The sequence below is a fragment of the Pogoniulus pusillus genome, chromosome 9 (genome assembly GCF_015220805.1).
Source record: "Pogoniulus pusillus isolate bPogPus1 chromosome 9, bPogPus1.pri, whole genome shotgun sequence".
Taxonomy (NCBI): Eukaryota; Metazoa; Chordata; class Aves; order Piciformes; family Lybiidae; genus Pogoniulus; species Pogoniulus pusillus.
Window position 1 is genome coordinate 34,438,519 of NC_087272.1, and position 22,032 is coordinate 34,460,550.

General features: G+C 45.5%; 1 protein-coding gene across 13 annotated transcripts in view; it reads right to left on the minus strand.

The window, feature by feature from the left end:
* APBB2 (amyloid beta precursor protein binding family B member 2) overlaps window positions 1–22,032 on the minus strand; it is a 241,652-nt gene that overhangs the window by 44,952 nt on the left and 174,668 nt on the right. For all 13 annotated transcript variants that reach the window (XM_064149174.1, XM_064149175.1, XM_064149177.1 and 10 more), the window contains 2 exons: window positions 10,072–10,218; window positions 4,999–5,126 (listed from right to left, as the gene is read on the minus strand). In XM_064149174.1, coding sequence (XP_064005244.1) covers window positions 4,999–5,126; window positions 10,072–10,218 — 275 coding nt within the window. The remainder of the gene's footprint in view (window positions 1–4,998; window positions 5,127–10,071; window positions 10,219–22,032) is intronic.

Sequence of the window (22,032 nt, forward strand, 5' to 3'; positions counted from 1 at the left end):
CACTGGAGCTCAAGCCAGGTAAGATTTAAGTCTACAGTCTCTGCTAGCAAATAGAGATCATAATCCCTTGAGACAGGCACTCAGCATGCAGCACAGATTCCACACTCCCCACTCACCCTTCTCTGTCCTCTAACAAACCAGTTCTCATTCAGCTATAACCCTGCACCTCTTAGCTTGACACAGGCTCAAAACTACAAAGAAAACACTCAACCTGCTGTAGCATTGCTGCTCAAATGAAAATTTCCACATCTGGATGCCTAGAGGGAGGTTCCCAAGTCTGCATTTAGACACCAAATAGCCAGAGATCCAACTAAAGGCAGTTGACAGTGCAGGTGCTGAACACCTCTGAAACCAGGCCACTTTTATTTAGCTGCTGAAACAGCAAGATAGATACTATTTTTAATTCCCTACATCCTGAGGAATCGGAGCCATTGCTTTACAGAATTTCCTCCTCAGTTTCCACAGATTTGTCCCATGTGCTCACTGAAATCACTCCAACAGTTTTCTCAGTTCTTGACCTACCAGCTCCCGAGATAACAGAGCTCAGGTAATTTCTGTTTGGTTCTTAGGACTTTATTCTCTTCCACTCCTACTGGGTTATGTCCCTCTGACTTTTAGTGTCTATCCATTTAGCTGTCTGCTCTCCCTTTCTGAGGCAGCTTGAGCCTCACTTTTGATGCATGCATTGCCCTACTTTCTCCAATCCAATTGTCCTCTCTGCCTTTTCCTCTTTTTGATTTCTAGCCTTATTTTATTCCCTTAAGTCTAGGCAGCAGAAGCATAGCTGCAGTTCAAAGAAGCAGATGAAGAGATTCTAACCACCACCATCTGATAAAATGAGCATGATGAGTGCTGAGGGAGTGCAATGATTTCACCCCGGTTAGTCAGAGAGCTCACAATTAGAAAACCTTAATACCACAGAATCTGCCTCTCCATTGCATTGCTGCACCAGGAGCATTCACACTGCCTCTTCAGTCTGCCAGGGAAACACACAAACCACACAGAGAAAACAGCTCCTGGATGAACAGAAGCAGGTATACACTGTTCAGTAACCACTTCAAATTCACTCCCATCAAAGCTGTCTTCTGGATCCACTCACAGCCTTCCTGCCCAGCTAACCACTGAATCCTTCCTGTTATTGTGTGGCGACACCAGGAGAGAAGGAATGGTGATCTTTCAAGCAATTAAAGTCCTGTAGAGGTTTTAAAAGTTGAGGTGGGCTTTGCATTAGAGGTAGAACTATGAAGATAAAGGAGGATTCAGGGAACTGTGCTAAGGGAAACTCTTTGCCACAACTGATGGGCCATTACCTTCTCTCTCTGCTCAGAAAACAAAGGGCATGCACCATCAGTCAAGAAGGGGAGACCTGAGCAATGATTAATGTACAACCCAACCTGAGGAATGATTAATGTACAGTCCTGCAGCTTGCCAGTGAAAAGAATGAACCTTTTGTAGCTTCACTAAGCTAACATTTTCCAACATGCTCTTCAAGCCCAGAAAATACACCAACAACCAACCTCACGTCCCGGGTGGCTTGTTAGGAAGCAAAGACAGCACCAACAATTATTGCCTGCCACACCTGTGGTACCACAAATCCTCCATCTGACAATGGCCTTACTGATCTTGAAAGCAAACTAATCAAGTGTAAGGACTTTACTTATTTACAGATGAAACAAATCATTGTGGCTCTGTTTTCTGCATAGCAGGAGGGCAAGGCTGCACAGGGCTTTCACTTTGAAAAGTCACAGGCTATCATCTGAGAAAGCAAACCAGCCAAAAGGTTGGGCAGATAGAGTAGATTTGTTGGACTTGAATGCCCATTCAGCCCTCAAACACAGGAGTCTGTATATACATGTACTCATACAGACAGCCATAGCACCCATCTATGCTCAGTGCTTTGCAAAGGCATTTCAGCCTTTCTTAAGCCCAGGCATATTCTCCTAAGTGAAAACAAAGGATGCTTGCTTTTAAAGCACAAAATAACCACACAGGCTAAGTCAATAAAATGATGAAGCCTTTGCTTACTGCAGAACTGCTCAAAACAAGAGACTCCAGAGGTCAGATGAACAGTGCAACGTATGGAGAGAGTGATTACAGCCTTCCAGAAGATGTTTCTGCCCGAGGTGAGTTAGCAGACACATCTTCAGATTAAACTTTCATCATCAGATCTCTGTATTTCATCAATCTTTCATTACAGCATAGCTTAGAAAATCATCGGGTCAGGTGTTATTAGAAAACCTCTTCATCACCCAAAGCAAAACCAACCCAAATAAATGACTACAAGTGAAGCAGTTAATGGCCTGCAGGGCCTCCTTATTGTGAGGTTTAAATAGCTCAAAATAGAGGAAAATTGACATTTTATACAGTAATTTAAAATTGAAACCCTGCCTTCCATAACAAATCCATGTATTTCATTATACAGGCTCAGGGATCAGAAGATGCAGCTAAGGAAGAAAATTCACATGCAATGACTCCAGGGATTTCATCAACTTCCTGCACAATTATTCCACCTAAGCAGCAAGGGAATTCCCTCATTTCTCTCTGATGCTGGCAAACTGGTAGTTAGGGAAAGGTCCTTTTGCAGCTCTTGAATGGTTCTGATCATAGAATCAACCAGGTTGGAAGAGACCTCCAAGATCATCCAGGCCAACCTAGCACCCAGCCCTAGCCAATCAACTAGACCATGGCACTAAGTGCCTCATCCAGGCTTTGCTTCAACACCTCCAGGGATGGTGACTCCACCACCTCCCTGGGCAGCCCATTCCAATGCCAATCACTCTCTCTGCCAACAACTTCCTCCTAACATCCAGCCTAGACCTCCCCTGGCACAACTTGAGACTGTGTCCCCTTGTTCTGTTGCTGGTTGCCTGGCAGCAGAGATCAACCCCCACCTGGCTACAGCCTCCCTTCAGGTAGTTGTAGACAGCAATGAGGTCTGCCCTGAGCCTCCTCTTCTCCACACTGCACACCCCCAGCTCCCTCAGCCTCTCCTCACAGGGCTGTGTTCCAGGCCCCTCACCAGCTTTGTTGCCCTTCTCTGGACACCTTCCAGTATCTCAACATCCCTCTTGAATTGCTGAGCCCAGAACTGGACATCTCATCACCTGCAGACAGCTGCACAGGATGAACCCAAGGATTGCATGTCTCTGTATACATGAAAAGAGATGCAGGAGCTCAACAATGCAGGGACTTGTTATAAGGGCTCGTAGGGACAGGGTGAGAGGGAATGGACTAAAGCATGAGGAGGGCAGATTCAGACTGCAGATTAGGAAGGAATTTTTTACACTGAGACACTGAAAAAGGTTGCCCAGGGAGGCTGTGGAAGTGTTCAAAACCAGGTGGGATGAGGCCTTGAGCAATCTGGTGTAGTGGAAGATGTCCCTGTCCATGGCAGGAGGGTTGAAACTAGAGGATCATTAAGGTCTCTTCCAACCCATTCTGTGAATCCACATTTCTATGCTGAGTTCTACCTTTAGGAGAAGCAGGTACACCCAGCCTGTAGAAATGTGACTCATTGTCTTATTTTATAAACAAAACCATGGAAAGAATTTCTTTTCCAAAGAAATGCTGAATGTTTTCTTAAAAGAACTGCAAATGCTTACAAAGAAATGAAAAAGGAAAGAAAAATTCATGAAAAGCAAAGTTGGTTTCCTTTACTCTCTATAAGCTGCATCACATTTAGGTGCCCTGAAGATGCTCTATTTATTTCCTGACCAAAGCAAGCTACTACAAAATCTGACTTGAAGGGAAATGTGCAATGCACTCATTTTCTAAGGCAAAGCACCACAATGGTTTATTCATAAGATTAAAACCTTTTACTTTCCACCATTTCAAACTGGATTTTTCACCTCTTAGATCTCACAAAAGTCTGCACCAATGGAATTGAAAAAGCAATGAAAAATCAGTCATTTATAGAAGGAAAAAAGTAATCAGGAAGGTGGAACTGGGTCACCTTTCCTTTTGGAAATTAAAGCAGAGGTAATCTGAAGCTTTAGGGAGGGGTTAAAATTTGAGAAAAGCCTTTTCCTGGGAAAGAATTTTTCAGGTCCATGATGACATTTCCCATTGAAAATCAGACACAGAAAAATACAACCCCTACTACTGCAATAACAAAGCACTGACACAAAAAACCAGCAGCTTCTCAGTGTTACTCAACTCTTACTACCTGTGTGACAAGGTATGTGCTGTCCAACGGTCCTGCAATGAATGAATAGCAGTGGTTTTGATACATCAAAATGCTCAGTGAGGCAGGGAGACAGCTCACTGTTCCACTTTAAACAGGTCACCTTCACAACCTTGTCCCCACAGCAGTGTTACACAGCCAAGAAGGGTGGTACCAAAGGACCTTCATGATGAGCTAAAGAAACGGTGGCTCCAGGGCAGGAAGATCATTAGCATGCATTTATGGCTGCTCCCTACAGCAAGGAAGAACTTAGCTCACAGGCAGTCAGGTTTCAGGGACAAATCTCAGTTTTCTGCAACACCCTGAGGAATTTTCTTGTATTGCCACCTTTTAGTAATGGCTTAAAACCATCACTCTTCCTTCAATCCAACTTTTTTTCTCCATCAAACCAAGAAAGTGGAAACATGAACACAGTGAGAATGCAGGTAGCACGTATGACCTGGATCAGCAGGAAGACAAGCCAGGAGAAACATACTACAGGACACACTTTAAAAGCTGGGTTTACATTTAAAAAGTACTATAGATACCTGAAGCAAAATGACCTTGTGAGTGCAGTTTTATGTACCTGGTTGCACAAGGTTTGCTCAACACAGGTTTAGCAGAATAGCACTAAAGTACTAAAGCACAAAAAGCAGGATTTAACAGAGTAACACCAACACGAAACAGAAGAACTCATCCACCCTCTCAGAGCTCCTGGGACACAATCACTCCATCAAACGTAGAGGCCTGCTGCCTGACTTGCTCTGGGTGTGTACCCTGTCTCAGCAGACAGAACTAGCACCCAGTCAGGATGGGTAAGGCAAGGGAAGACTCACCGGCCGTTGTCACGCCCCACGCCCCAGACTCTGATGCTGACGATGGGCTGCGAGTGCAGAACGGTGCGGTCCATGGGGTCAATCAGGTTCAGCATGTCATTCTCCAGTATAAGGTACATGTCTTTGCCCTGCAACTCCAAACAAAGCCCAGTTACACACTGCAGCCTCCTCTAATGGGCCCTTGTGGTCAAGAAGGCCAATGCCATCCTGGGGTGTATTAGAAGGGCTGTGGTTAGTAGGTTGAGAGAGGTTCTCCTCCCACTTTGCTCTGCGCTGGTGAGGCTGTGTTTGGAATATTGTGTCCAGTTCTGGGCCCCTCAATTTAAGAAGGGCCTCAGGGAACTGCTTGCGAGAGTCCAGCACAAAGCCACGAAAATGATTAAGGGAGTGGAACACCTTCCTTGTGAGTAGAGGCTGAGGGAGCTGGGGCTCTTTAGCTTGGAGATGAAGAGACTGAGAGGTGATCTCATTCATGTTTATCAATATGTGCAGGGTGAGTGCCAAGAGGCTGGAGCCAGGCTCTGCTGGGTGATGCCCAATGACAGCACAAGAGGCAATGGGTGGGAGTTGAGGCTTAGGAAGTTCCACAGAAACATGAGGAATTTTTTTTCCCTGTGAGGTTGACAGAACACTGGAACAGGCTGACCAAGGGGGTTGTGGAGTCTCCTCTGGAGACATTCAAACCCCATCTGGATATGTTTCTGTATGATCTGGTATAGGTGATCCTGCTGTGGCATGGGGATTAGACTGGATGATCTTGTGAGGTCCCTTCCAACCCCTAACATTCTGTGATTCAAACTGACTGGGATTATTACACCTATGCTGTTTTGACCTGCAGCCTCTTCATTTAACCCGAGTTTCAATTTGCTCCAAGAGCAACTGGAAACAAGTTCACTTACTTCTGGTGTGAAAAAGAGCCCAGATAATATCTTATTCCAAAAAGCTTTGATGTCTTTTAAATACAACTGTTTGACTCATTCAACCCCAAGCTACTGAGTTACTCAACAAATTACATGTTCATCCCTTTCCAAGTTAAGTTCTTCCAGTCAAGAGCTGTCTTAATAGCAGAAGGCTCACATCAAAAGGTGTACTTTTTAGGAAGAGTTCTTTCCTTCAAACAACAGGCTTTGTTTCCATGAACTTTAACCAGAGGGGTCATGGGAACAGAGAGCAATTTGTACCTATCAAAGGATTTATGGGATGCTCTTTGAAGAAAGATTAATTGAAGGGGAAACCCTAGCATTAAGACTTGAACATGGATTCGGCCCGTGACTGTAGCATCCCAGAGCCAGGTTTCTCCCTAATTCTTCTGGCATGTAAGAACAAGAAGAATGTTGGAAACAATTTAGAGACAATTTTCCTTTTGATGCTAATTTGCAAATGTTGATCTTCCTCCTATGGTTAGCATTTGCAAAAGGTCTGCTGTCTCTTCCAGAACATCTCATAGCTGTCCCCTCAGAGGCTGTACGCTGATTCTGGAGACTGTAGGATCCCACAGTAATGATCATGGGCCTCTACTGCCAAGAGGTAAGGCAAGCTCCTGCTGATAGTAGTAAGAAGGTGGGAGCTATCAGCTAAAAATAGAGCAATTAGTCTCCTCTCTATCGTGCAAGAGGCTATAAATGAACAGAAAGAACAGAAAGGATCTGCCTTTCTACTGTCACATTTCAAAACTGACCTTTTTCTTCACCTCAGTGACACAGAAAATCTCTTCCCGCTTGGCTGCAGTGGCTCAAGTCTTAATGACAACTAATTCTGTGTCTGTGTAAAACACACATTCATGTCACCCTGGGAGAGCCTGCTCCCAGGGTTTCCAGGCTAGGCAGCAATAGTTACACACTACCAATTGTCTTTTCCAACTAAATCTCCTAACAGGTACTCAGAAAAGAGCTGTGAGCCAGAGCTGGCAGCACAAGCACTGAGAGGGGTGTGGGAGAGGAAGGGGACATAGACTGGTACGTGTGATGCCAACACAAGAACATTTTGTCTGACAGAAAAAGTACAGCTGTGGCTGAGATGCAAAGCTGGATATATTGAAGCTCCATCCCTGGAGGTCATAGAATCATAGAATCAAGCAGGTTGGAAGAGACCTCCAAGATCAGCCAGGCCAACCTAGCACCCAGCCCTATCCAGTCAACTAGACCATGGCACTGAGTGCCTCATCCAGGCTTTGCTTGAACACCTCCAGGGATGGTGACTCCACCACCTCCCTGGGCAGCCCATTCCAATGCCAATCACTCTCTCTGCCAACAACTTCCTCCTAACATCCAGCCTAGACCTATCCTGGCACAACTTGAGACTGTGTCCCCTTATTCTGTTGCTGGTTGCCTGGGAGAAGGTGTTTAAGGCCAGGCTGGATGAGGCTCTAGACAGCTTGATCTAGTGTGAGGTGTCCCTGTCCTTTGCAGGGGGATTTGAACTAGATAATCCTTGTGGTCCCTTCCAACTCTGACTGGTTCCATGATTCTGTACAGGCTGCTGCTAGAGAAGCAGAGGTAGCTGAGTGTGAAGTTTAAAGCTAACTCTCTAGCCTTGTTTTAAAACAGTAAGAACTTTCTGGACATATTTCAATAAAAGCTAAATAAAATAGGGGATTGAAACCTTTTTTACTTTTCCCTTTATCCAGGGGGGCGTCCTGGTGTTATTTTCTGAATTGTAAATAACTGTAAATATATGTAAATAAATAATAGTAAATATATTTTGTACTTATACATTGTTTTTTATGCTTCTAGATTTTAAGCTTGCTTGTAAATATGGCTTCATTTTGCTTCCACATCTTCTGACCTACTCTGGTGATTTATTTTGGGGGTAATTTCAACCTACCACACCGAAATAACCATGCATGTAAGAGGGGGGAATCAGCAGCCCTGAGCAGCTTGTGGCACACAGCAAAAGAAACAAAACACCAAGTAGACCAGGATGATGAAAGAAACCAAAGAGAAAACAGTCATCACAAAGAAAAAGGGTGAGGAATTTGCTTGGAGGTCAGAAGCAGCAAACACTTTGCATGAGGAACATTATCAAGTGTGATAAAAGATTGCATTTTGGACACATTTACTACTCAGGTATTTGTTCCAGAAGGGAATTATTGCAAGAAGGCAAAACCTGTTCATCATGCAAAACACTCTGGGATTAGGGTAATAAAACTGAATCCAAATTAGCTGGAAAAGACTGGAGAATAGGCAGATAAGCAACATAAGTCATAGGAAATTATCCTTGCAGTGCTCAAGGGACACCTTGGCCTCAGCCAGAAGCAATATATTTTGTTAAGTTTTACTTCCTTAATATACAAAAGCTATTTTAGAGATAAAAACACTGCACAGGACAAAAATAAATTATTAAGACAGACTGGGAGCTTGAACACAGGCCTCAGTGTCTCAGACTGCTGATGACTGGCAGAGGGCTGATGGGCTAATATTGGGAAGTTCTCACGGCCAGAAGGAAAAGAAAGAAAGAAAGACTCAGTCCCTGCAGCCTTTCAGGAGGTGCCACACACTGTGGTATATAGGTCAATGGCAAAAATGTCTCTTTCTGTGTGATTGTGCAATGCACAGGAACATAAACACTGGTACTGGTAGATAGTGGCTGAACATGAGCCAAGCAGTGTGTCCGGGTGGGCAGGAGAGCCAATGGCATCCTGGCCTGCATCAGGAACAGTGTGGCCAGGAGGACAAGGGAGGTTCTTCTGCCCCTGTACTCAGCACTGGTCAGGCCACGCCTTGAGTGCTGTGTCCAGTTCTGGGCTCCTCAATTCAAGAGAGATGTTGAGGTGCTGGAATGTGTCCACAGGAGTGCGACAAAGCTGCTGAGGGGCCTGGAGCACAGCCCTGTGAGGAGAGGCTGAGGGAGCTGGGGGTGTGCAGCCTGCAGAAGAGGAGGCTCAGGGCTGACCTCATTGCTATCTACAACTACCTGAAGGGAGGTTGTAGCCAGGTGGGGGGTGGCCTCTTCTGCCAGGCAACCAGCAACAGAACAAGGGGACACAGTCTCAAGCTGTGCTGGGGGAGGTCTAGTCTGGATGTTAGGAGGAAGTTGTTGCCAGAGAGAGTGATTGGCATTGGAATGGGCTGCCCAGGGAGGTGGTGGAGTCATCGTCCCTGGAGGTGTTGAAGAAAAGCCTGGATGAGGCACTTAGTGCCATGGTCTAGTTGATTGGACAGGGCTGGGTGCTAGGTTGGACTGGCTGATCTTGGAGGTGTCTCCCTACCTGGCTGATTCTATGATTCTGTGATTCTCTCACCCTGCCTCCCTGCCTGCCAGCACCACCCTCCTGTTCCTGCTATTTTTTATTTTACCACATGGCCACCAATACACAAGGTGTGGAAAACCCATTGCCATCAATCTGGTTATTTATATATATATATATAATCTTGGTTTTTTCCCCCTCCTTGTACCTCTTTGTAACTCCCCTACCTCAAATACCTTTTATTTATTGTTACAGTTTTCTCTTTTAACTTCCAAATCAAAGTGAGGCTATTAATTTGGGTGTTTTACCTTTTCCTCTCTACATCTAATTGCCTTTCTTCCAAAAAAGTGGGGGGGGAGAGGGAAAGGCATCCTATATATTGTTATTTGTTCTATTAACTCCTTCTATAGTTCTATTAGCTCCTTCTTCTTCTCTGGAGACTTTCAAGGCCTGTCTGGATGTGTTCCTCTCTGATCTGTGTGAGATAGTATTGTCCTGCTCTGGCAGGAGGGTTGGACTCGATGATCTTGGGTCCCTTCCAACCCCTAACATCCTGTGATCCTGTGATTAACTACATTTGAGTCTCTGGGAAATTTAAACTAGAACCAAGACACTAATTTCAACAGTCTGTCCCAACCCTGTTGCAGAGGTGTGCACCAGTACAGTACAAGCATGAAGATGAGGTCTTTGTGGCACCTGCTGCCCTGAAAAGTTTGGAACAAAACCATCAACGTTTTCCTTAAACCCTTTTATATTTTCTGGCAGTTGGGATAGGGAAATCCCAAACACAAAACATGGACATATTTGCCTGCAGGTTTGCTCTTTCAAGAGGTTTCATGATATCAGAGGCATGTCCCAAGAGGAGGAGAAGTTCTCCCTGTTCTTACCTCTCCCCAGATGCCGACGGTGTCTCTGATGTCGTTTTTACAGTAAGAGAGTTGTCTGATGCAGTTGTTGACAGCAACACTGCTTTTTCCAGGAGCAAGGTCTTCTTCTGCCATTTCCACCCAGCCCAGAGATCGAACAGCAAAGCACTGGAAAGACATCAGAAAACACCCAAAGATGTATCAGAGCACACAACACGCTGCTGTCTCCAGCTGTAGAGATCTTGCCATGGAACAGAAACTTGGCAGTTAAGGTTAAAGAGCCTTGGCTAAGAAGGGAACAAAATCAAAGCCTTGCAGATGAGCTGATGCTCAAAGATTAAGTACATTTAAATTTAAATTGGGAATGGCAAAGTAAAAATATCCAAAGGAACAAAGGAAGAATAGGTGATGGGCCAGGAAAGTTGCCTGTGGAGATAACAGTAGTGCTTTCCAATAAAATACTTCAGGTAATATAAAGGAGGAAAAGAGGGAGCAGTACAAATGGTAGGACACAGACAAACAGGAATAAAGAGAAAAGGACAAATATGGATACAGTCAAATTGAGATTTTAGCTATATATAAATAGAGAATCACAGAATGTTAGAGGTTGGAAGGGACCACTGGAGAGCACAGAATCCCAGAATATCAGGGGCTGGAAGGGATCTCAAAAGCCCATCCAGTCCAACTCCCCTGTTAGAGCAGGGTCACCTATACCAGATCACACAGGAATGCATTCAGATGGGGTTTTATCTCCAAAGAGGGAGACTCCACAGGCCCCCTGAGCAGCCTGTTCCAGTGTTCTGTCACCTTCACAGGGAAAAAAACATTTTCTCATGTTTAGACGAATCTTCCTGTGCCTCAACCTCTACCCATTGCCCCTTGTCCTGTCATTGGACATCAGATTAAATCCAACCCCCCTTGCCACAGTAGGACCACTTAGGGCAGGCCACACAAGAAGGCATCCAGACAGGTCTTGATTGTCTTCAGAAAAGGAGACTCCACCACCTCTCTGTACAGCCTGTTTCAGCACACCCTCACAGTAAAGCAGTTTTTCCACACATTGAGTGAAACTTTCTTGGTTCCAGTTTGTATCCACTGTTCCTTGTCCTATCACTGGGCACCACTGAAAAGAGCCTGGCACCTTCTTCTTGACACCTGCCCTTCAGATAGTTACAAACATTAATAAGATCTCAGCCTTCTCTTCTCCAGAATAAACAGCCCTAGATCTCTCAGTCTCTCCTCATCAGTCCCTTCACCATCCTCACAGTCTTTGTTGGACAATCTCCAGCATATCCCTGTCCTTCTCCAACTGGAGAGCCCAGAACTGGACACAATACTCCAGATATGGTCTCAACAGGGCAGAGTGTAGAAGGAGGAGAACCTTCCCTGACAGGCTGGCCACACTCTTCTTGATGCACCTAAGGACGTGGCACATTGCTGTCCCATGGATAATTATGGTCCACCAGGACTCTAAGGTCCTTCTCCTTAGACCTGCTTTCCAGCAAGTGAATCTCTAACCTATACTGGTGCATGGTGTTGGTCCTCCCCAGGCACAGGACTCTGACTTCAAATTGCACCAGGGGAGGTTTAGAGTTCTGTACTGAAAGACTGGCCAGACACCAGAACAAGCTGCCCATGGAGGTGGTGGAGTTGCCATGCCTAGAGGTGTCCAAAACATGTGTGGACATGGCACTCTAGGACATGGTTTAATGGCTATAGTGGTTTTACATCAACAGCTGAACTTGATGATCTCAAAGGTCTTTTTCAACTGAAACAATTCATCAGGTTCCACTCTGCACAGCTCTCCAGCTTGTCCAGATCTCCCTGAGGGAGCACAGCATTTGGTGCATCAGCAAACCCTCCCAGTTTGCTATCATCAGCAAATTCGTTGAGACCACACTCCATTGGATGCCATTGGATTAAGTCTGCTGCAAGCCTCACACTTCTGCTATATCTCACTTCCTGGCTTTTAACCAGAACATTCCATATTTGTTTAAAAGGGATTACAGCAACCATTTCTACGGTTAACTAAAGAAGCAAGCAGCAACAAATTCAACTCACTAGCAAGATAAGCTATCCAGCCTGGAGGTGTTTCAGGCCAGGCTGGATGAGGCTCCGGTCAGCCTGATCTAGGGTAGTGTGTCTCTGCCCATGGCAGGGAGGTTAGAACTAGGTGATCATAGAATCATAGAATCAACCAGGTTGGAAAAGACCTCCAAGATCATCCAGGCCAACCTAGCACCCAGCCCTAGCAAATCAACTAGACCATGGCACTAAGTTCCTCATCCAGTCTTCTCTTGAACACCTCCAGGGATGGTGACTCCATCACCTCCCTGGGCAGCCCATTCCAATGCCAATCACTCTCTCTGTGAAGAACTTCCTACTAACATCCAGCCTAGAACATCTTCTAAATCATCTTAAGAGAGGAGAAAAACTATATATATATATATATATATAATAAGCATGTTGTTTCCTCATTAACACCTCTTCTGGTATAGGTGATCCTGCTCTGCAAAGTGACTAGATGATCTTTTGAGGTCCATTCCAACACCTAGCATTCTGTGATCCTCATAACTCAGCAACACCTGCAGCTCCTTAGCTGCTTTTCAAACACAGAGATAGTGTGGCTAGTGGGACAAGGGAGGATATTCTTCCCCTGTACTCAGCACTGGTCAGGTCACATCTTGAGTGCTGTGTCCAGTTCTGGGCTCCTCAATTCAAGAGAGATGTTGAGGTGCTGGAATGTGTCCAGAGAAGGGAGACAAAGCTGGTGAGGGGTCTGGAGTACAGTCCTGTGAGGAGAGGCTGAGGGAGCTGGGGGTGTGCAGCCTGCAGAAGAGGAGGCTCAGGGCAGACCTCATTGCTGTCTACAACTACCTGAAGGGAGGCTGTAGCCAGGTGGGGTTGGTCTCTTCTCCCAGACAAGCAGCAACAGAACAAGGGGACACAGTCTCAAGTTGTGCCAGGGGAGGTCTAGGCTGGATGTTAGGAGGAAGTTGTTGGCAGAGAGAGTGATTGGCATTGGAATGGGCTGCCCAGGGAGGTGGTGGAGTCACTGTGCCTGGAGGTGTTCAAGCAAAGCCTGGATGAGGCACTTAGTGCCATGGTCTAGTTGATTTGCTAGGGCTGGGTGCTAGGTTGGCCTGGAAGATCTTGGAGGTCTCTTCCAACCTGGCTGGTTCTATGAATATGGCAAACGTATCAGGATGAAAGAAATTTAGGAATTGCATACTGTCTTGGGATCAGTACTGCTTGGGATTGGGAAGGATACTACACTTGTGCATCTGAGTGAACTGAATGTGAAAATACCAATTAAAGCCTGGTATGACAATAATCCTGTATCTGTATCTTGCATTGAGGCTTCACAATACCTGCTAGGGTATGCAGAACAATGTGCAATGAAATGAGGAGGGGAAAAGGTCAATCTACCCCACAAAAAGACAGGTGAAGGGAAATGAGAACACAGCTACCACAGCTCACTTTTACAGTTCTGGAGGACATGTGTTTGCGTGGCTGCAAATCTAATTAATGTTTCGAGGTTAATGTTCCGTAGCCAAAGACCCAAACTCATAAATGTTGCAACTCAGACTCTGTAAAGGGCTGTAAACCTTCCTGGCACCACACTCCTGATCTAAAATGCCACCTGAAGCTGGGGAGCATTAGGTTTGAAGGGATGAATGAAGCGTGGATCACATTTGCGCTCTTTGGCAACGCAAAATGTTCACCACAGGGTCAGGTTCTGCTCTGCAGGAGCTCTTCCAAGAGGAGTGAGGGAAGGAGCTTTGACAGGGAGGCAGAACCATGACAAATCTCCACACACTAACAAAGACAGCACTCTAGCTGTTGGCTCACACAGTTCTAGGCATGTACCTTTAAAAAACACTCCAAAACTAAATAATCAAGAAAACCAAAGCAAACACAAACCCCTGCTAGATGGGGGACAGGAGAACAACTGCACCTGGCTGGTGGTAAAGAGGTAAGGCAAACTGATAGACCTTAGGGCCATGGGTAGAAAAGATCCCATTACAGGGAGAAAAGAACAGCAGCTTCAGAACAACAAACTGATGAACATTACAAGGCCAGGGATGGATTGCTTTTCAGAGCACACAGCGGTTGGCAGCCACTATGAAAACCTACACTTCAGAGTATGTCTGCCTTGATGATTTAAATTGGTGCTGCTGAGGCTTTCTCCACTTCTGAGCCTACAGAACTTGGACTTGACCAGGTCTCTTTTGTTTCCCCTTTATGTTTCTCCTTTTTAAAGGTTGTAGCTGTATTTAGTAAGGCCTTTTCTCACAGACCACTGAGCAGGCTTGTGCCTGAGACACAGCAAGTAGGGCACAATTAACCTTTTCTGCTGCAGCCAACACAACCCTGGCAATTCCACCTACATTTTCTGGTAAAGAAGTGGTTGGGTTTAAAAAGTGATTTAAAAATAAAACTGACTGTCATAGAATCATAGAATGGTTTGGATTGTAAGGGACCTCCAAAGGTCATCTAGTCCAAACCCCCTGAAGTCAGATGGGACATTCTGCACTAGATTATAGAACGGTCTGGGCTAGAAGAGACCTCCAGAGGCCATCCAGTCCAATCCACCCTGCAGTCACCAGGGCCATCCTCCACTAGATTAGGTTGCCCAGAGCCTTGTCGAGCCTCTCCCTGAACTCCAGGGATGGGGTCCCAATCACCTCCATGAGCAACCTGTTCCAGTGTTCCTCCACCAACATGGTAAAGAACCTGCTTCTAACGTCCAAAACCTAATTTTGCTCTTCTCTAGTCTGAAGCCATTGCCCTTGTCCTGTCCCTGCAGGCCTTTGTAAACAGTCTCTCTCCACCTTTCTTGCAGGCCCCCTTCAGGTACTGGCAGGCTGCTATTAGGTCTCCCCAGAGCCTCCTCTTCTCCAGGCTGAACAACTCTAGCTCCCTCAGCCTGTCTTTGTAGCAGAGGTGTTCCAGCCTCCTCGTCATTTTTGTGGCCCTCCTTTGGACCTGCTCCATCAGGTCCAGGTCCTTCTTCTGTTGCAGACTCCAGAGCAGGACGCAGTACTCCTGCTGAGGTCTCACCAGAACAGAGCAAAGTGGCAGAATCACTTCTCTGGATCTGCTGGCCATGCTTCTTTTGATGCAGCCCAGGACGCCATTGGCCTTCTGGGCTGCAAGCTCACATTGCTGGCTCATGTCCAGTTTCTTATCCACCAGCACCCCCAAATCCTTTTCTGCAGGACTGCTCTCATTTTCATTACCCTCCAGCCTGATAGCTAGAATTGCCCTCACCTAGGTCACAGGATCACAGGATGTTAGGGGTTGGAAGGGATCTCCACAGACCATCAAGTCCAACCCCCTTGCCAGAGCAGGACAACACTATCTAACACAGATCACAGAGGAACACATCCAGACAAGTCTTGAAAACCTCCAGAGAAGGAGACTCCACAACCTTTCAGGGCAGCCTGTTCCAGTGCTCTGTGATCCTTACAGTAAAGAAGTTCTTCCTCATGTTGAGGTGGAACTTTCTGTGCTGCAAGTTTACATCCATTGCCTCTTGTCCTATGACAGGGCACAAATGAGCAGAGGCTGTCCCTTCCTCCTTGCCACCCTGCCCTCATGAAGTATAGCTACTGCATCTGTGTGCAATGCTTTACATCCACTGCCTCTTACCCTATGACAGGACACAAGTGAGCAGAGGCTGTCCCTTCCTGACACCCTGCCCTCATGAAGTATAGCTACTGCACCTGTGTGCAATGCTTTACATCCACTGCCTCTTACCCTATGACAGGACACAAGTGAGCAGAGGCCATCCCTTCCTTCTTGACACCCTGCCCTCATGAAGTATAGCTACTCTATTATGTGGAAGAAGTATGTTCCAGAGGATACTCCTGCTATACATCAAGAAAGCCTGTACTGATTCCAGATGAAAATATCACAGATGATCAAAGCTGAGCAACAAAAGAATAAAGAGATCTTATGCAGTTAATGACCAAGCAAACACTTCCATTCAATTGCCACATCTAGACTGCAAAGCATCCCTTTGAAACCAGAAATACTGACAGTTGTCATGTAGAAAGTTCTTAATTGCAGGAAATCAAACATGCAGAATCAAACCCACCCGAAGAAGATTTGCCAACGTTTCCAGCTTTCCCATGTGTTATTTGAATTGCTGAAAATGTGGATGCAAGACAAACCCCAAGCAGAGAGAGATTCCAGTCACAACAGAATTCAGAAAGCCATTGGCAATTGGTGCTGCATGCAGATTATTATAAACTAAACTTCTGCGCAAGCAGAGCTTTACAAATGCTGTAAAATAAACTTTGGGAGAAATTAACTTTCTGGAGCAGATCAATATTGAACTTTCTCCTTTCACAGTCCCTGACTCCAAGACACTACAATCTCATCTTTTTTTTCCCAGACTCACAGACTCCAATGTGTAGGATGACAAAAGCCTCTTAGTTCCAGTTTAATATTCCTGTCTCAGTGGTTCCTGCTGGCTGACAGCCAGAGGTCAAATCTGCTCTGTGAAGGCAAGAAAGCACTGAAGGACCATCGTGCTGGTTCAAGGATCTTTTTTTTTAATCCAAATTTCTTATTCCTTGCTATAATTCTGAACCAAGTGAAAAAAAAAAATCTAGTCAATTGAGCAAAAAAAAAAAACCCAGAATGGCCACTATTATCCTCTAAATTATCTTGTTGCTCTATGCAGCTCTGAAGGAGAAATGAAAATCACTTTATTCTTTCCTTCAGCTTTCTCAGTAAAGAATAGATTTTGGTTTAGGTGCTTTGCTTTATTTCACATCCTAAAGGGATTGGTTTGTAAAGTTTGCTTTGTGCTAAGGGTGTTTTGGGTTTCGTTTTTAATCCAGTGGAACAAAACCCCTGCTGCCTCAGTGGAGAAAAGGCAGTCATATTTTTTCAGCAGAAACTAATAAAGGATGATAGTTGTAATGATGCTCCAATTAGGCTCCATCTTGCAGAACAGCTGGGAGAACTCAAGCAGGTTTCATTACTCTGCCACACACCAAAATGACCCCAATAAGCACACATATGCTTTGTCAGTACAGACAAAGCCTTGCAGGAGCTCTCAGGGCAGGAAAGGTCTACATTCATTTCTTGAAAACTAATGCTCTGCACTTGTCAACTTTAACCTTCAATGTTGTGTTTTTTCTGGTGAGAGCTCTTCTGCAGGCTGATAGCTCTAAGTGGTTCTAACGTAGCCAGCAGCACTTTATTTAGTCCTGTGGTGCATAAATTCAAATGTAACATGCATGACATCCAACCTCAAGGAAAATAACCTGTAAGTGAACCTTACTGAATTGGTGCAGAAAACCTTTCCATCTTCACACAAGTCAGGATTTCATGTCTCTTTAGAATCCACCTTGTTCAGAGTAAGGTGTTAGGGGTAATTTGGGGTTCTTTGCAGAAATTATGTTTGCAACTGGATCCAAAGTCAATGAAGCTAAATCACTGTTGATCATAGAATCAACCAGGTTGGAAGAGACCTCCAAGATCATCCAGGCCAACCTAGCACCCAGCCCTATCCAGTCAACTAGACCATGGCACTAAGTGCCTCATCCAGGCTTTGCTTGAAGACCCCCAGGGACGGTGCCTCCACCACCTCCCTGGGCAGCCCATTCCAATGCCAATCACTCTCTCTGGAAAGAACTTCTTCCTAACATCCAGCCTATACCTACCCAGGCACAACTTGAGACTGTGTCCCCTTGTTCTATTGGTGGTTAACCCACTATGAAAAAGACTCAACTAAACATGAATCCTGAGTCCAGAATTCTTGAGCCCTGCTAGACCTCTCACATTTAAGGACCCACTGTCAGCACCATGGAGCACCTTCAGGCATCCTGTGTAGGATCAATGTGGCATGATGATGTACTGCATATCCCATAGTCTTATGTTTCTTCAAAGTATTATCTCTGTGTGCCTTTTCTCTTTGAACAAACACAGGACATTTTGGCAAGGAAGACTTCTGGGTTTTAAAGTGAAACTCAGGAGTTAGAACTAGGTTAAGGGGATGGTGCATGTGCCCTATGAGGAGAGGCTGAGGGACCTGGCACTGTTTGGTCTGCTGAAGAGAATTAGAGGGGATCTAATCAACGTTAATAAATATCTGAGGGCTGGGGTTCAAGAGGGAGGGGACAAACTCTTCTCAGTTGCACCCTGTGATAGGACAAAGGGTAACAGGTATAAACTACAGCACAGGGAGCTCCACCTTAACATGAGGAAGAACTTCTTTACTGTAAGGGTGACAGAGCACTGGAACAGGCTGCCCAGAGAGGTTGTGGAGTCTCCTTCTCTGGAGACTTTCAAGCTCTGTGTTCCTGTGTGACCTGTGCTAGGTTGTAGGGACTTGATGATCTCTGGAGGTCCCTTCCAACCCTAACACCCTGTGATCCTATGAACTAATACCAGAACAAATCCATGCTGGTTAGAGCTATCTAATGAATGCTCTGTCATTCAACAGCATTCATTAAAATTCCATTCAAACTGATTTTCACATTGACTTCCTCCATAAATGTACCTTTCAGCAGGTCCACAATGGGCAAATGACCCACCCAAGCTTGTACCCTGCTGTATACATGCAATACATAACACAGATAAATATACACACATATAACTACACATTCTGTGCTTTTTTTTCACAGTACAAATATATGCAATGATTTGGGAGCCTGTGACACTGCAGACAAGAACAGGCTATTTCCCTGAGCCACCCTAAACTGGCAAGCCAGTGTAAATAATTGAAGAGAAATAGAAAAATAGCATCTCAAGAGCTCACTCTGTAGCAGCAAGATGATGAACAGACCTTCGAGGGACAGCTCACAACCAACAAGGCATTCTACAGCTGGAGCTGCCAGAGGCTATGTATTGTTTTAGAGGTGAAATGTTCACTCTCAGGTGGGGAGTAGGAAGGGCTGAAAGCTGAGCTTAACTCTGCAAAGATGCTGGTGAGCTGATGGGAAGATCTGCCAGCAATATCAGCGCAGGCTAAACTCCTCCCAGCTAAACTGGGAGCTGCTTGAGTACTGAATCTGTCAGTCTGCAGAATGGCAACAGGAACTTTTTGCCTGTGGGACATGAGTATGATGAAGACTACTTCTTTCCCCACTTTCTCCTTTCACCAGGAGGGTGCTGAGACACTGGAACAGGTTGCCCAGGGAAATGGTGGACGCCTCATCCCTGGAGGTTTTCAAGGTCAGGCTGGATTGGGCTCTGAGCAACCTGATCTAGTGTGAGGTGCCCCTGCCCATGGCAGGGAGGTTGGAAATAGATGATCCTTGAGGCCCCTTCCAGCCTTGACAATTCTGTGATTCTATGATTCTTCCCACTCCTGAGAGCCCCTTCATCAATCATACACAAAGTACTGCTGACCCAGAAAGATGGTGGAGTCCCTGGAGGTGTTCAAGCAAAGCCTGGATGAGGCACTTAGTGCCATGGTCTAGTTGATTGGACAGGGCTGGGTGCTAGGTTGGACTGGATGAGCTTGGAGGTCTCTTCCAACCTGGTTGTTTCTCTGATTATGATTATGACTTTATTGTGCTGCACCACAGAACAGTGAATAAATTGTGACTAAAATTAATGTAACCAAGAGAAAAAAAATATTAGGAAGTTCAGATTCTTCCAAGAAAAAAAAAAGAAATCTGAGAGTAGCAGCCAGGTATTTCTTGTGTTCTGGTCAACAACCAGGGCTTGTTAATGGCTGCACACAGGAAGATGCTGTATATGGACTCCAGCCAAGAAAAAACTGCACCACGCATCTCCATCAGAAACAGTACTGAAGATGACACTGGCACTTGGACTTAGTGAAGCAACAGACAAACCATCTCAAACAGCTGTCACAGGAAGAAAAGGCATCATTAAAAACCAGCAAAGCACCCAGAAAAATCCCCAAGCTAACAATCAGATCTATTCACATTTTCTCAAACTTGGCCAGCACTTCTGCAAAAGCTACAACTCCAAAAGCACTGCTTCACTTTGGAAAAGTTTCCTGTTACATGGAGCCCATGGCAGCACATTCAGTGCCCCATAGTTGTGATTTTGAAGGCAGGGCATGCTGGCCTCACCACTGCCTTGGCCAGCTGGCAACTATGGAAGCTACCTCTCCATGGAGACAGCGGTCATTGGTGGGCACCTGAACCACCTTGGCAACAAGGTCACTCATAGCATTCACAAGGTGATTCAAGGGAGAAGTGTGACCCTCAAAGTTCCCATTTACTCTGCCCTAATGAGTATTCTGCTTACTTCTGGGCTCCCCAGTTCGAGAGAGACAGGGAACTACCAGAGAGAGTCTCCCTGATCCCAAAGAATTCACTGGAACAAAGACATACAGCATTTTGCAGGATGTAATTGTAAATTTTTAAGGGTTCAAGAAATAAAACCACATTATCCCAGGTATTTCTGTTATACATACCACAATTGAGCATTATTGTAACTCTAATATCATGTGTATGTATTGTATATACATTCTAACCCTGTAGTATCATTAAAAAAGCAAATTGGTTACATTTGGGATCTTCCTGTGCCCTGGGATAACCTTCCTATTTGATTGAACAAGACTCAGTTTTGGGACAAGGCAGAAGCAAATATTCTCTGGATGGAAATCTCTGCTATGATTTACCTCACATCATCACCTAATGACACAATAGATGTCAGTAGTACCCCCTCAATTCAAGAAAGATGTTGAGGTGCTGGAACATGTCCAGAGAAGGGCAACAAAGCTGGTGAGGGGCCTGGAGCACAAATCCTATGAGGAGAGGCTGAGGGAGCTGGGCCTGTTTAGCCTGGAGAAGAGGAGGCTCAGGGGTGATCTTATTACTGTCTACAACTACCTGAAGGGGCATTGTAGCCAGGTGGGGGGTGGCCTCTTCTCCCAGGCAACCAGCAATAGAACAAGGGGACAGAGTCTCAAGTTGTGCCAGGGTAGGTCTAGGCTGGATATTAGGAAGAAGTTCTTCACAGAGAGAGTGATTTCCCATTGGAATGGGCTGCTCAGGGAGGTGGTGGAGTCACCATCCCTGGGGGTCTTCAAGAAAAGACTGGATGAGGCACCTAGTGCCATGGTCTAGTTGACTGGATAGGGCTGGGTGATAGGTTGGCCTGGATGATCTTGGAGGTCTCTTCCAACCTGGTTGATTCTATGATTCTAAGTACCAATCACAGAGCCACAATGAATGAGCCAACATGGGCTCCAAAACTTCTGATGTATAAAAATGTAAAAAGGTACTAAAAATAGAAAGATTTGTTTATGAGATTCTTTTAGTGCTTTGCTCTGCTGCTTCTAAAACTGCTTCCAAAGCAGAATGCCTTTGAGCACCTGCATCATTTACCTGTGGTGTTTCCTCAGCCAGGAGATGCTCCAATGCTGCAGATGGCAAACAGCCAAACTCAGAAACAACCAACAAGTTTGACATCTCCATCGCTCACCATTGCTACCCAGCAGCTGCAAGGATGGAATGATGCATGAGGTGCATTAAGAAGAGTGTAGCCAGCAGATGGAGGGAGGTTCTTCTCCTTCTCTACTCTTCCCTAGTGAGACCTCACTAGAATATTGTGTTCAGTTTTGGGCTCCCCAGTTCAGGAGGGACAGAGATCTGCTTGAAAGAGTCCAAGGAGGGCTACAAAGATGATGAAGGGGCTGGAACACTACCTGATGAGAAGAGGCTGAGAGACCTGGGGCTTTTTGGTCTGGAGGAGAGAAGACTTAAAGAGGATCTAATCAATGTTTGTAAGTATATGAGGGCTGAGGATCAAGAGGGAGGGGACAAACTCTTCTCAGTTGTGCCCTGTGATAGGACATGGGGCAAGGGATGTAAACCACAGCACAGGAAGTTCCACCTCAACATGAGGAACAACTTCTTTAGTGTAAGGGTCACAGAGCACTGGAACAGGCTCCCCAGAGAGGTTGTGGAGTCTCCTCTGGAGACTTTCAAGTCCTGTCTGGATGTGTTCCTGTGTGACCTGTGCTAGGTTCTATGGTCCTGC